The 16108-nt window shown below is 44.7% G+C and overlaps 1 protein-coding gene across 1 annotated transcript in view; it reads left to right on the top strand.

The window, feature by feature from the left end:
* Window positions 1–15073: 15073 nt before the first annotated feature.
* The window catches only part of BACE2 (beta-secretase 2), a 65063-nt gene continuing 64028 nt past the window's right edge, over window positions 15074–16108 (top strand). Inside the window, exon 1 of the mRNA XM_084612911.1 lies at window positions 15074–15639. Within this exon, the coding sequence (XP_084469037.1) occupies window positions 15355–15639 (285 nt within the window). The 5' untranslated portion in view covers window positions 15074–15354. The remainder of the gene's footprint in view (window positions 15640–16108) is intronic.

Here is a 16108-nt window from a genome sequence, read left to right as displayed (position 1 = left end):
TACATTCACCTCCCCTCTTCCCCCCTCCCCCAAAAAACCCAACACACCTGTCCAGTTTTCTGGAATATTAACATTTGATAGGCATACCTGGTCTTTTATGTGTTGTCATAAATATAAAGGGAAGGGTAAACCCCTTTGAAATCCCTCCTGGCCAGGGGAAAGCTCCTCTCACCTGTAAAGGGTTAAGAAGCTAAAGGTAACCTCGCTGGCACCTGACCAAAATGACCAATGAGGAGACAAGATACTTTCAAAAGCTGGGAGGAGGAGAGAAACAAAGGGTCTGTGTGTCTGTCTATATGCTGGTTTCTGCCGGGGATAGACCAGGAATGGAGTCTTAGAACTTTTAGTAAGTAATCTAGCTAGGTATGTGTTAAATTATGATTTCTTTAAATGGCTGAGAAAAGAATTGTGCTGAATAGAATAACTATTTCTGTCTGTGTATTTTTTTTTGTAACTTAAGGTTTTGCCTAGAGGGGTTCTCTATGTTTTTGAATCTAATTACCCTGTAAGATATCTACCATCCTGATTTTACAGGGGGGATTTCTTTATTTCTGTTTACTTCTATTTTTATTAAAAGTCTTCTTGTAAGAAACTGAATGCTTTTTCATTGTTCTCAGATCCAAGGGTTTGGGTCTGTGGTCACCTATGCAAATTGGTGAGGCTTTTTATCCAACATTTCCGAGGAAAGGGGGGGTGCAAGTGTTGGGAGGATTGTTCATTGTTCTTAAGATCTAAGGGTCTGGGTCTGTAGTCACCTAGGCAAATTGGTGAGGCTTTTTACCAAACCTTGTCCAGGAAGTGGGGTGCAAGGTTTTGGGAAGTATTTTGGGGGGAAGGACGCGTCCAAACAGCTCTTCCCCAGTAACCAGTATTAGTTTGGTGGTGGTAGCGGCCAATCCAAGGACAAAGGGTGGAATATTTTGTACCTTGGGGAAGTTTTGACCTAAGCTGGTAAAGATAAGCTTAGGAGGTTTTTCATGCAGGTCCCCACATCTGTACCCTAGAGTTCAGAGTGGGGGAGGAACCTTGACATGTGTATACAGAGATTTCACACAATTTAATAAAATCACTAGAAATGACACAGGTGTTGTAATGATGCTCACTCCGTAATATGGTAACACCCTGTTAAATAGAAAGATCTGATGATGAGATTCCTATATAACTGCTCTTAAAACAAAACTAACTGTTGTAATTATTGTTTTGTTTCCGATATTTGCAGGGCAAGGATTTGTAAAATTGTTAGTTTCCTAAATAAATAGCTTAAAACCAACACAAACAAAACAAATCAAGAAGTCCCAGCTAAACAAAAGGTACTTCTGGCTTTCAGGTTCCTCTGATGCCTGCCTGCTAAGCTCTATTCTTAGTCGTCTCAGCATTCTCACTCTTTAAGTCTCTCCTCATGGCAGGAGCCTCAGCTCTCTTCTGGAGCTGGATAATTCCAGAAATTATTATCCCTCTCCCTACCAAGAACCCTGAGCTCTCTTGCTGGAGCTGGCTAGTAATTTACCTCCCTCAAGGAATTTGGGGGAGATGATTGGGAGATGTCCAGGTAATCTCCACGCCGGATTTTAGCATTGAGAGGAAAGAAAACGAAGTAAGAAAGGATACAGCCATGGATAGGAGGAAGGGCAGTGTAGATACCAGTCTAATAGGTTATACTGGCTGTAGAATGACCGTGCCTAATAGGGTACAGAATGTGAGTGAGGCCAAACAGCAAAAATTAAGATGTTTGTACACCAATGCGAGGAACCTAGGTAACAAAATGGAGGAACTAGAGCTACTGGTGCAGGAAGTAAAACTAGATATTATAGGGATAACAGAAACATGGTGGAATAGTAGTCATGACTGGACTACAGGTATTGAGGGGTATGTGCTGTTTAGGAAAGACTGAAATAAAGGTAAAGGTGGTGGAGTAGCATTGTATATCAATGATGAGGTAGAATGTAAAGAAATAAGAAGCAATGAAATGGATATGGCTGTGTCCGTCTGGGCAAAAATTACATTGGGGAAGAAAACTATTAGCGCCTCCCCTGGGATAGTGCTTGGGGTGTGTTATAGACCGCTGAGATCTAATTTGGATATGGATAGAGCCCTTTTTACTGTTTTTAATAAAGTAAATGCTAATGGAAAATGTGTGATCATGGGAGACTTTAACTTCCCAGATATAGACTGGAGGACGAGTGCTAGTAATAATAATAGGGCTCAGATTTTCCTAGATGCGATAGCTGATGGATTCCTTCACCAAGTAGTTGCTGAACCGACAAGAGGGGATGCCATTTTAGATTTGGTTTTGGTAAATAGTGAGGACATCATAGAAGAAATGGTTATAGGGGATAGTCTTGGCTCAAGTGATCATGAGCTAATTCAGTTCAAACTGAATGGAAGGATTAACAAAAATAAATCTGCAACTAGGGTTTTTGATTTCAAAAGGGCTGACTTTCAAAAATTAAGGAAATTAGTTAGGGAAGTGGATTGGATTGAAGAATTTATAGATCTAAAGGTAGAGGAGGCCTGGGATTATTTTAAATCAAGGCTGCAGAAGCTATCAGAAGCCTGCATCCCAAGAAAGGGGAAAAAATTCATAGGCAGGAGTTGTAGACCAAGCTGGATGAGCAAGCATCTCAGAAAGGTGATTAAGAAAAAGCAGAAAGCATACAGGGAGTGGAAGAAGGGAGGGATTAGCAAGGAAAGCTACCTTATTGAGGTCAGAACATGTAGGGATAACAGGATAAAAGTCAAGTAGAGTTGGACCTTGAAAAGGGAATTAAAACCAATAGTAAAAGGTTCTATAGTCATATAAATAAGAAGAAAACAAAGAAAGAAGAAGTGGGACCGCTAAACACTGAGGATGGAGTGGAGGTCAAGGATAATCTAGGCATGGCCCAATATCTAAACAAATACTTTGCCTCAGTCTTTAATAAGACTAAAGAGGATCTTAGGGATAATGGTAGCATGACAAATGGGAATGAGGATATGGAGGTAGACATTACCATATTTGAGGTAGAAGCGAAACTCAAACAGCTTAATGGGACCAAATCGGGGGGCCCAGATAATCTCCATCCAAGAATATTAAAGGAATTGGCACATGAAATTGCAAGCCCATTAGCAAGAATTTTTAATGACTCTGTAAACTCAGGGGTTGTACCATATGATTGGAGAATTGCTAACATAGTTTCTATTTTTAAGAAAGGGAAAAAACGTGATCCAGGTAATTATAGGCCTGTTAGTTTGACATCCGTAGTATGCAAGGTCTTGGAAAAAAATTTGAAGGAGAAGGTAGTTAAGGACATTGAAGTCAATGGTAAATGGGACAAAATACAACATGGTTTTACAAAAGGTAGATCGTGCCAAACCAACCTGATCTCCTTCTTTGAGAAAGTAACAGATTTTTTAGACAAAGGAAACGCAGTGGATCTAATTTACCTAGATTTTAGTAAGGCGTTTGATACCATGCCACATGGGGAATTATTAGTTAAATTGGATAAGATGGGGATCAGTAGGAAAATTGAAAGGTGGATAAGGAACTGGTTAAAGGGGAGACTACAAGGGGTCCTACTGAAAGGTGAACTGTCAGGCTGGAGGGAGGTTACCAGTGGAGTTCCTCAAGGATTGGTTTTGGGACCAATCTTATTTAATCTTTTTATTACTGACCTTGGCACAAAAAGTGGGAGTGTGCTAATAAAGTTTGCGGATGATACAAAGCTGGGAGGTATTGCCAATTTAGAGAAGAACAGGGATATCCTACAGGAGGATCTGGATGACCTTGTAAACTGGAGTAATAGTAATAGGATGAAATTTAATAGTGAGAAGTGTAAGGTCATGCATTTAGGGATTAATAACAAGAATTTTAGTTATAAGCTAGGGACGCATCAATTAGAAGTAACGGAGGAGGAAAAGGACCTCGGAGTATTGGTTGATCATAGGATGACTATGAGCTGCCAATGTGATGTGGCCATGAAAAAAGCTAATGCAGTCTTGGGATGCATCAGGAGAGGTATTTCCGGTAGGGATAAGGAGGTTTTAATACCGTTATACAAGGCACTGGTGAGACCTCACCTGGAATACCGTGTGCAGTTCTGGTCTCCCATGTTTAAGAAGGATGAATTCAAACTGGAAAAGGTACAGAGAAGGGCTACTAGGATGATCCGAGGAATGGGAAACTTGTCTTATGAAAGGAGACTCAAGGAGCTTGGCTTGTTTAGCCTAACTAAAAGAAGGTTGAGGGGGAGATATGATTGCTCTCTATAAATATATCAGAGGGATTATTTAAGCTCAGTACCAATGTGGACACAAGAACAAATGGATATAAACTGGCCGCCAGGAAATTTAGAATAGAAATTAGATAAAGGTTTCTAACCATCAGAGGAGTGAAGTTTTGGAATAGCCTTCCAAGGGAAGCAGTGGGGGCAAAAGATCTATCTGGCTTTAAGATTAAACTCGATAAGTTTATGGAGGAGATGGTATGATGGGATAAGATAGTTTTGATAATTAAATATTCATGGTAAATAGGCCCAATGGCCTGTGATGGGATATTAGATGGGGTGGGATCCGAGTTACCCAGGAAAGAATTTTCTGTAGTATCTGGCTGATGAATCTTGCCCATATGCTCAGGGTTTAGCTGATCGCCATATTTGGGGTCGGGAAGGAATTTTCCTCCAGGGCAGATTGGAAGAGGCCCTGGAGGTTTTTCGCCTTCCTCTGTAGCATGGGGCACGGGTCACTTGCTGGAGGATTCTCTGCTCCTTGAAGTCTTTAAACTACGGTTTGAGGACTTCAATAGCACAGATATAGGTGTGAGGTTTTTTGCAGGAGTGGTGGGTGAAATTCTGTGGCCTGCGTTGTGCAGGAGGTCAGACTAGATGATCATAATGGTCCCTTCTGACTTAAATATCTATGAATCTATGAAACTGGCCCCACTTAATCCTCAAGTTCAGAGGGTTTGGAAACCTTCTCCTGCTGGGTTTAGATCCCAGCTAACTCAAGGCCCTGCAGGGGCCCTCTTACTCCTTTCAGCATCTGCAAACAGCTGACCTGTTGTGAAGTCAAAGGCAGCATTTGTGCATTTATTATAGGAATTTATTAATCTATTTTCTGACAGCAGAGAAATATAGAGACTGAGGAATCCTGGGTCCAATTTCCAGGTTACTTAGGGGAGTGTACTGTAGTGATCATTCCTTATTGGCTGGGTAAGAGGACAGCCCTGCCCCACCCTTTCTGCATGGCTCCAGGTTGCAGTCCCATAAAGATACAGTACCAGGATCCCCTCTAAATACTACTTCTTCCTGGGACCCCTTTCCTTTCTCCCCGGGTCTCCTAAGTCTTTGTGAATCAGATCACCCCAAACTCGTAAAGGGCTATGCCAGGTGGCAGGGTAGATTGATAAGTAGGGGCAGACTACACCATCACATGTGCATTTTAACAACCAGAAGCACAGTCATACATCTAGGAATAAAAATGGAGATCACATTTATAATATTGCGGACTTTGAAAAGGACTTAGGGGTTGTGGTAGAAAACCAAATGAACATGACCTCAGAGTGCAATGCTGTAGCTGAGAGGGTGAATGCAAATTTTGGATGTATAAGCAAGGGAATATGAAATAGGAGTAGGAAGGCGGTATTGCCTCTCTATACAGCATTAGTGAAACCATTACTGGAATATTGTGTCCTGTGGGCCGCAGAGCTGCAGGGGAAGAGGGGAGCACCTGAGCTATGACTCAGCAACTTTTAAACAGAAATGTGGAAAAAATTATTACCATCTGACCCGTTTTTGACCACCCTGGCCACCTTTTCTACTCTCTTGCCAGTCAAGAGATGTAATTTGCCAGAGTTTTTTGCTGCACGCGCGTACGGCTGCACATTCAGTGAGCTAGTAACTAGTGGTGCCACACACCAGGGCTGGGAGCATGCTGCAGCCAGCACCCATGGCCTGCTCTGTGTGCATGGCATGCAGTGACACACCCTCACCTACCAGCTGCCAAAACAGTGATGGCGCCTCTTAGAGCTGGGAACAAGACAGGAAGCAGGGCAGACCCATCGCCCGAGGGTGAGGCTTGCCTGCAGGTAGGGTAAGGTAAGAAGTGGGGTGGGGGAGGCAGTGGCTCCTGGGAGGAGATGATAGGAGGTCTCCCTCTAGGGCTGAGGCTCCTGAGAGGGGTTGGGGCATGGAGGCTTATTGGCCTGTGGGGGAGGGGTGGTCAGGCTCTACGGGGGGTGCCTGAGAGGAGGAAGAAGAGTCAAGTGGGAGGGTTGAATGGCAGGGGATGCACCACTTTAAATGATGCTCTGCAGCTGCTGTTGTGTCCAGTTCTGGTGTCTACAATTCAAAAAGTATGGTGACCCATCAGAAGGCGTTCAGACTAGAAACAGTTAACAGATTTTTACAAGGATACTTCATCATTGGAACAACTTACCCAGAGACCTGGTAGATCCTTCATCATTTGAAGTCTTTAAGTCAAGACAGGATCTCTTTCTAAGAGATACGCTCTTGCTCAAAAAGAAGTTATGGGCTTGATGCAGAAAATATAAGCCAGGGTTCTTCGGCCTGTGTTGTGCAAGTCAGACTAAATGATCATAATGGTCATTCCTGGCCTTAAAATCTATGCATTTATTATAGGAATTTATTAATCTATTTTCTGACAGCAGAGAAATGTGGAGACTGAGGAATCCTGGGTTCAATTTCCAGGTTACTTAGGGGAGTGTACTGTAGTGATTATAGATCCTTCTACCCCGTGCCTCTAGCCTGCCTCTGTCCCCCATGCTCCTAGACAAACCCACACCTTACCTCCTCACTTATATCCCCCCACACTCCGTCAGTGCCCATCTAGCCCCCCTAATCCCTGCTCCTGTCCCCACTCCTCTGTTTTCTCTGCACCGTCTGGCTGCTGCAAACCAGTCTTCTTCTGTACCCATTTCTCCATTTCTTAACACTTTGCATTCCATTGTAGATGCTGTTGCTGCCACCACCACCACCTCCTTCTCACGCATGCTGCCTGAGCACCCCCAGAGGAGTATTAAGACCACAGGTGACACAGTCTGTCTACTCTCAGTTCCTGAGTCCAGCACCACTTTGGCCTCTGGCAATTATAGGGGAAGTCCAGCTGAGCCTCTGCAGCCCTAGCATGGAGCATGCTCAGTTGCCCCATAATGATAGTGCATACAAAGGGCGGTAACATGTAGGAGTTTTGAGGAGGCAGAGCATGCTCAGTGCAGATGGAGTCTTCAGAGAATTTAGTTGCAATACTCTAACAAGTCTCTACTGAGCATGTGCAAACTCAGATTTTTCAGAGGCTTATAACTTGACTAAATTGACGTGAATATTCACTGTAACAGCAAGACACATCTGTGACATGAGAGCAAGCTCCCTTTCAAATTTCAAGCCCCATCTCCAAAGCACAGAGTTGCTAGAGCTTCTCAAAGCAAAGGTTGCTCACATTTTTTTAAGTGGCAAAACAATATATTTTTCTCCTTAACCTAAAATGTCTAAAATGTTTTTGCTGAAACTTTCCAAAATAATTCAGCTGAAGGCAAGATACCTAGCATGGAAAATTTCAGCTCAAACAGCTAAATTTTGGCAAAGTTATAAGCAACAGAAAACAGGGTCTTATAATGGAAAGTGTGGGGAAATCTTAACTGTAAATAGCACTACCAACTCCTGTAATGCATTATTTGAATGTCAGAACAAAAGATATAATATAAAAATGAATTAGACTTTAAAAAAAATTGGTTAAAGAAAAATGGCTCAATTCTGCCCATATAAAGAGCCAGCGAATCTCATTTACTTCAGTGAGTTACACAATTATAAATGACCTGAAGTTTCTTAAGCTGTTTTCGAAGTTTTGCCTTCTTTGGCTATCTGCCTATGAGAATCTACCTTAATGGAACAGTTTCCCTGGTCCATTGTTTCCTGAAATCAAAGAATGCCAATAGGCAAGTATAATTAGCCTCATTGCTAGGTATTTGGAACAAACAGTGGGAGATACAAAAGTTACAATGAAATCTATGAGCCCAGATCAGGATAGGAAACAATGAACCACTACAAAGATTAAAATAAATAGAAAAATTGAAATGCAGAGGCAGGTAATAATATTTGTAAATATAACTCAGTGTTTTTCAAACTTAGTAATGTTTCTGGTTTGTTTTGAAAGAGGATGTATGATGTTTTGTCCTGGTTCATATTTTATACAAACTCGTTCACCAATATCTACCAATAGTTACCATATGGCTTTAAGATGGCATGTGCTTTTATTATTAATTAACTTTTAAAAACCTGAACAGACTTGTCCCTACCTCAGCAGAAGGTCCTGTGTCCAGAGCTATCAGTAGTTCATTATCAGTTTTTAAATTATGTGTGAGTTTTAGGCAGTGACTGTTCTTCTAGTTGGAGATAACACTCAGAAAGCTTCATCTATCCCAGAACATTGTGAACTAAGATTATAGTTGGTATTGGAGTGCATTCAGTGAAATAAAATTCTATATCTTTGTCCTTTAGCCCCAATAAAATGTTTAATTTAATGAAGGTCTGCAGAGGAACAAGAAGATACTAACAAAGCATATTTTGTAATGTTGATAGCTATACACTGTGACAGATATTATGACTGCCTGCAGTATCTTTGGGGGAACATATTGCATTAAGTTTATGAATGGTCTGTATGTCATTGTGGGCCAGAGATTGTATGCAACTTCAGGGGGCAAGGGTTACCACAACTCATCCAGGAATTAAAAACAGCTGGGAAGGGGTGGGAGGGTGCTTAAGGCTAGTTGTGGATGCATACACTGGTTCAAACTGGGTTTCCTAGAGTTCATCAGACAAAGAAAGGGGTTTTGGTATGAAAAGATTGAGTTTAAACTGACTCAGGGCCTTCATTCTGATCCAGCAAATGGACAGGACCTTCTGGTGTGGGGGGAGATAACCCTTGTGAAAGGGCTGGAGAGATTTTGGCTCACTAGAGCCATCTAAGACGATGGGTGACCTCTCATAAGCTTTTAGCATAGAAACTTTTTTTTTGTCTTCGTGTTTTAAATGTTTTCTGTGTAATGCTTTTACATAAATATTTTTTTGAGAAGTCTGATTGATAACTGGCATGCACTGTTGTAACCCTTGGAGAAAGATTAACCACTAGTGCTGGTCAGACCTGCTAGGGAAATCGCAGTGAGGTATAGGGGGATTGCAAGTCAAAACCGCCCAGTCTGGAGGGAGAAAGGTGCAGGTGTCCACCTGAGAGAGGTGATGGTTGGAAACCTGAAATCTTACGTGGATGCCTTCAAGAAAGACCAGGAAGGGGGACAAAGGTGCTCTTAACCCTGAAACTGTGACATATGCCGATCAAATGGACCATGGTTTGGTTGCAAGAAAGATCTGGATAACTGTGGAATATTTATTTTTTCTTGGTGATATGCCCACATTTCAAATCTAATCATTCTGAGACATCAGGAAAGATTTGAACCCTATTGCTGGGTTATTTCCTTGTTAGAAGAGTGGACATACGAGGGATAGCTCAGTGGTTTGAGCATTGGCCTGCTAAACCCAGGGTTGTGAGTTCAATCTCTGAGGGGGGGAAAAAAATTGGGAATTGTGCCTACTTTGAGCAGGGGGTTGGACCAGATGATCTCCTGAGGTCCCTTCCAACTCTGATATTCTGTGATTCTAATTTGATGTATATAATGCTGGTCCTAGTGGTGATTTTGTCATTGACTTCAATGAGACCAAGATTTGGCCCATAATTCCTGTGATAATTTTAGATAAAAATAGCAAAGTTTATACACACACACAGCACCACTTTCAGAACTCCAAACAAATCAGCTCTGAATTAAAATTCTCAGTCAGACTACAGCTAAACTTTGTGTTCTAGCTCCTTCCCAAACACAGTTAATGAACCCTCCTAAGTACTGTACCCAGTTTGCCAACCCAAATCCCCCCTCCTCCTGCCAAGAGTCACTCAGACACACTGATCTGAAGTCTGTGGGCCACATTCAGTTCTGAACATCTGCTCTGGGGTTACATTACATCTAACTTAGAACCCCAGGACAGTGTAACTTATCTGTAGTTTCAGGAATTTAAAGAAGTTGCAGATCTTAGCATAAATCTTTATGGCTGGTGGTAATTTTGTATAACGTACCCAGTCTACACAGTCTCCTCCAGGAATTAGTCAGTGTGAAAAAGAGAGAAAGATAGATAACTTAAAAACTGTATGAGGGCAATCTGTTGGGATTGATTGTGGGTGTCAGATATGACTGATAGATACTCTTTATTATTTGGCTTTGCAGAAATAATGAGTTATGCCGTTGCTTCCTTTGTGTAACCTGCTGGCCATTTCCTAGCTATTGTTTGGATGAACGGACAGCGTAATATGGCAATGTCACAAAATGCTGGGAACCACTGCCAATGGGAGCTGTGGGGGTGGTGCCTGCAGATGGGGTAACACAGAGCCACCTGGCCGCACCTCCACAAAGGAGCCGGAGAGGGGTCATGCTGCTGCTTCCGGGAGCCACCTGAGGTAAGCACCGCCTGGAGCCTGCATCCCCTCCCGTGCCCCAACCCCCTGCCCCAGCCCTGATCCCCCTCCTGCCCTCCAAACCCCTTGGTCCCAGCCTGGAGCACCCTCCTGCACCCCAAATCCCTCATCCCCAGCCCCAACCCAGAGTCCATACCTCCAGCTGGAGCCCTCACCTCCCCCCTGCCCCAGCCCAGAGCCCCATCCTATACCCTGAACCACTCATATCTGGCCCCATCCCAGAGGCCATATCCCCTCCCACAACCCTGCCCGAGCCCAGAACCCCCTCCCATACTCTGAACCCCTTGGCTCCAACCCCCAGCACCCTCCTGCACCCCAAACCTGTCATCCCTGGCCCCACCCTGGAGCCTGCACCCCAAGCTGGAGCCCTCACTCCTTCCCGCATCCCAACCCCCTGAACCAGCCGGTGAAAATGAGCAAGTGAGTGAGGGTGGGGCGAGCGAGCGACAGAGGGGAGATGGAGTGAGCAGGGGTGGGATACAGGGGTGGGCAGAGGCGGGGCTTCAAGATGGGTGGGGCAAGGGTGTTCAGTTTTGCGCAAGTAGAATGTTGGCAAACCTACTTCCTGCTTGTTTTCCCAATGGAATAACCCAATATAGTCATACAGTAAACATCCCAATAACCAGGTCAACATAAAATATTCGTAAAATTACAGATCAGCTCCATAGCTGTCACACAGGGCATTCCGTTTATACCAGTGGAAGGCTCTTTTGGAAATAGATATGGATACAATAGGCCTGGTTCACTAATTGGTTACTCCAATTTTATGCTGGTATGATTCCACTGAACTGGATTAATACAGTGGTGAATCAAGTTCCAGTTTGCATTTCTACATGTAAATGGATGTCTTCATAAATATAGATTTATACCTACGCATAGATGCCTATAGCAAAATAGATCAAATAACTTTCAATAAAATCAAATAACTTTCTCATATTTATAAGAAGAGGAATATATCATAGAAACCAGAATTATTGAAAGATATTTTAGAAAACAGGAGAAACAGATACTTAAGATTACCTGCTTCCAACATTTCATATTTTATATATATATTGTGCACAAAGTTGTGTATTAAATTTATATGTACTATATGCAAATGATCTGCCCTGGAAGAAATATTTTGGATCTGAGTGTCTTCAGATTTTTTGAAGGACTTTGACTTCCTTCAGTTATCTGTCTTGCTTTCATAAACCCTGATCCTGCAGTGACACTGTCATGCATGTGAGTATTCAATAGGACTATTCACATGCATGTTATGGAATCAGGGCCACAGGGTGAATAAAGGAGAAATGAATAAACTACCAGGGTGAATAAAGGAGAAACGAGAAGTGGCAGAGCCCATACAATTAACCATTGTGCAACCAAACACAAGTTCTGCTGTGATGATGGTGGAGCGGAGTGGGGCGGGGCGGGGTGGGGGAATACAGTGAAGCTGTGCACACATAATTTATTATAAGACAAAACACAATCCTTCAATCTGCAGAAGGTTCTTGACTCCCATCATTTGTAAGCAGGCATTCTAAAAGCCCAGTCCTGTGTGCAACAGGACCAGATAGATTCAAACTTTTACCAAATGCTTACATTTAAATGTTACAAAAAGACTAGTTTCCATTTGAACATCTAGAAGATACTACAGAATATGTTATATACTTTTGAAAGCTTTTACTTCACAGATGTTTCTTCTGACTGCTGTTGCTTTAGCCAGAGATACCATCTAGATATCTTAGCAACAGAGGGAGACGACTTAGTGTATTGCACAAGAATTTAAACAAAATTTATATAGCTGCTGACTAACATAATATACCCTTATTGCTGTGAGGGGATTTTAAATTGTTTTCTAATTTCCTTTTCCTTGGCAAGGTGAGATCATTCCTCCCATTCTCAGCACTCCCACAAAGAGTCCTAATCCTTTGACTCCCCCTGGTTGCCAGTAGGCCTCATATTGACCATGATTAGACAGGTCATGATCAGGTTACTGAATAACCTGTCACTATCTCTGCCTTGTTAGACTAGAAAAGTCATTACTACAGCAATATAACCTTTCTTGTGAGCTCTGAACATGCCACTTCCACAGTTGTTTAGCTGCTATCAATCTAGACACAGGGAGTCTGACTCTTTGACCCAAGTGGTGGTGTCTAGTTCTGTTATCTGTGATTCCAGGGCATGAGAGGCCAGATATAGCAGGACTTGAAAAATTTCACTCACCTACTTCTCGGTGGTAAGTAGCAAGTTTTCCATGGCCAGGGGTCCTAAGTAATTGCTCCAAAATTTAAGCTTGCATTTAAAAGCATAGTGTCTAAGCCTTGAGTGCAAAAATAACCTTCCAACTGTGAACTTAAGCAGTAGTGTCTACCTGCGCCTGTAAGCAGGCATTTCCATTGTTTCTGCTTGCTGCATATAGCATTCCCAGGCAACAGCAGAATGAAATTAAGAAACCTCTGGTCAGTGTCCCTCTGCTGTTGAGAACTGTATAGACATTCATTAAAAAGACAAGACTCATGTCAACTTTGCTAGGCTGCTTCTTGGGAAAGCTCTGAGTAGCAGCAGAGAGGCATGTGGACCAAGTGGGAATAGTGGAGAAGAGCTCCAAAATGTGTGATGGTGGGAGGGACAGAGTTACTGATGCTCCCCCTGAAAGAGTCAGGAGGCTGTAAGAAGCATTCAGAGAGGGTTGTGGAACCTCAAATTTATCATGTGATACAAAAGCTGGAGGCCCATATTTGGGTGCCTATCTCCCACTGAGGATCTGGGCTGGAGCCTCTAAGCAATGTTCAGGGATAACACCCTCATCTGCATTTCTCCCCAGCACGTTGCTCCTGGACCCCGCTGGTGTCTCAGCTGTCCCATCTGTAAAATGGGGGTAATACTTTTTGCTTTACAGGGTTGTTGTGGGGATTTATTAATATCTGTGAAACATTTGCAGATCTTCTGAAATTCATTATAATAATGAAGGAAGTTAATGCCTATCCTTTCTCTCTCTCTCAGTGCAAAGCTCTCCTTCCTAAGCCATTTAAGTGGTGGCTGGCTTACACATAAAGACAGAACAGGTGGTTGCCCAGGACAACAAATTGTTTAGCGATTCTTTAGAGGTTTGCGATTTGGGTCTGGACATTTTCCTGTTTACTTAACACAGGGAGGAAGAGCTAGAAAGGGTGCAGATTGGACTTGGATCCTATTATTTTTCAAGGGTTTCAGACCTTCATCTCAATTTAATTATCTCGCACTCACTTTATCATTACTGGAGAGGTTTAAAAAAAAAACACTAATGCTGCAGCAGGTTAGAGGAAAAGCTCATTAGATTTCACATCTTTTGATTGTTATTATTTGTGTTATGATTATGTTAAAAAGCTCATCGTGATTACAACCAAAGGATTTATTCCGTATAACTACTTCATACTCAAGTCAGTAAACGATATACCATATTAATATGGAAAATGAATGTAAATGTATAGCGATTGAGATCAGGGTGATTACTAACATGCAAAGTCATTTATCTTTATTGTTACCTTGAACGTCTTCCCGATTTTGTTGGCTCACCTCTTTATTGTCAAATCCTAGGCTGAGAGCTTTCCAGGGCAGATATCGTTTTTATTTTACTTGTTTACACAGAGTGTATATGTGACACACTGGAGTCCTAATCCCTGATTGTGTTCCTCAGGCGCTAACATAAAATAAATAGTAAATGGTCATCATTTCGTTTCTGATCTTGGGCTAGAAGATGCATCCGATGAAGTGAGCTGTAGCTCAGGAAAGCATATGCTCAAATAAATTTGTTAGTCTCTCAGGTTCCCCGAGTCCTCCTTTTCTCTTCACTCAGCCAGTGTGTTGTGTGCATAAATAGCTACATCAGTGGCGCTATACTGATTTACACGGGCTGAGGAGCTGGCTTCTTGATCACAAGTTATTCCTCTAATTACTTCCTAACTATATACATCTATCTCCCTGTCTCTTGGAGGCGGTGGGAGGGAGGAGTAATACATTAATGAAAGTTCAGAGAGAGGCTGGAGGGTGCGATTATAAAAGTGATTTACTTGTATAAACGTAACGAAAAAAAGAGATCCCATTGAAACCCCCACAGCGTGGAAAAACGTGTAATGGGGAGGTGAGAAAACTAGCTCTGGAAGGGGAGGTGATGAGAGGTGTCTCTGTGTGTGAGGTTATTCCGTACTCTGGTGGTGACAGCCGTGTCCTCTGTAATGAAGCACCGTGTCCTCTGTAATGAAAAGCACCGGAGAAATGCCATGCTCGGACACAAACTCATTGGCAGAAGCGGCTGGCCCCAAGGGATGTTGTCTGACGGGTGATTTCCATACTGCGCCTCCCTCCAGGCGACTCGCCGGCTCGAACCTCGCAGGGGAACTTTGGAACCGGCTCTTTCTCCGTGTAAACGCGGCCGAGCGCCGCGTGCTCCAGCCGCAGGAAGGGCTGGGCAGCAGCTAACAAGCAACTTTTCCCTGGGCTGAGCCGAGCCCCGCCCCGCCCTGCCAGGGGTGGGTGGTGTTTGCCCCCCTCCTCCCCCTTGTCCCTTTAAGGGCCTGGGTAAACTTTTTCCTGCTGGCTCCAGGCGGCCCCGTCACATCCGCTGGCCCGAGCCCCGTGGGGAAGTTTCTTGGCGCTTGTTCCCAGCCCAAACTCTTGGGTCCCGCCGCTGAGCGCCCCCCGGGCTCTGGCGGGGGCAGCGGTGGGGCGCCGGGGTGCGAGATGAAGCCGGGGCGTGGGGAAGCCGGAGCCGCCCTCCTCCTCCTCGTCCCCCTCCCCCTCCCCCTCCCTGGCTGCTGCAGCCCCGCGGCCAGGCAGCTGCTCTCTCCTGCCTGAGCCGCCGAGCGTCCCGCTGCCGCCGGGATGGGCACGCTGCCCGCGGCTCCCTGCCTCCTGCTGCTCCTGGCTGGCGCTGCCGGGCTGGGCCGGCCTCGCTTCTCCTTCCCCCTGCGGGTGTCTCCGCCGGCCGCCCCGGGGAACGGCTCCGGGAGCAGCCGCCAGCTGGCCCCCCTCGGCGAGGCGGACGGCTTGGCCTTAGCCTCGGAGCCCGGGGCCGCCGTCAGCTTCTTGGCCATGGTGGAGAATCTGCAGGGAGACTCCGGCCGGGGCTACTACCTGGAGATGCTGATCGGGACCCCGCCGCAGAAGGTGAGACTCCCCGGGGCAAGCGACTTGCCTTCCAACGGGGCTGCAGCCCCCGCCTGCTACCCCCGCGCCTGCCGGCTGCCCCCCTCCCCCAGCGTGCAGGGCGCTGCGCCCCGCGGGCGCGTCAAGGAAGAAAGGTTCTTGGGTGGGGGCAGGTCGGGGGGCGTTAGACGTCTTTCGCCGGTCTTCCCATGCTGGCCAGCTACCCCCGGGGAGAAGTTTTCCTGAGTTTCCTCCTCCCCGGAGCAACGTTTTCCTCCAGCTCCCCTGGGAATGAGACCGGGCTCAGCTGGGCTGCCACGGGTGCAGGGGACGGTGGACCCCAGAGACCCTTCTCATGTAGTTTGGAGGACTAGAGAGGTCCGTCCCTTTGATTGCTTGTGGAGAGGAGGAAAAGTCACTCCTGGCTTCGTCGTCTTTTTCTTTTTTTGATAACATTGGAAGACCTTAAATGTCATCAGCGTGTTGGTGA

The sequence above is a fragment of the Lepidochelys olivacea genome (assembly GCF_965140295.1).
Source record: "Lepidochelys olivacea isolate rLepOli2 genome assembly, chromosome: 1".
NCBI classification, from domain to species: Eukaryota; Metazoa; Chordata; order Testudines; family Cheloniidae; genus Lepidochelys; species Lepidochelys olivacea.
This window is presented reverse-complemented; position numbering and strand designations above follow the sequence as displayed.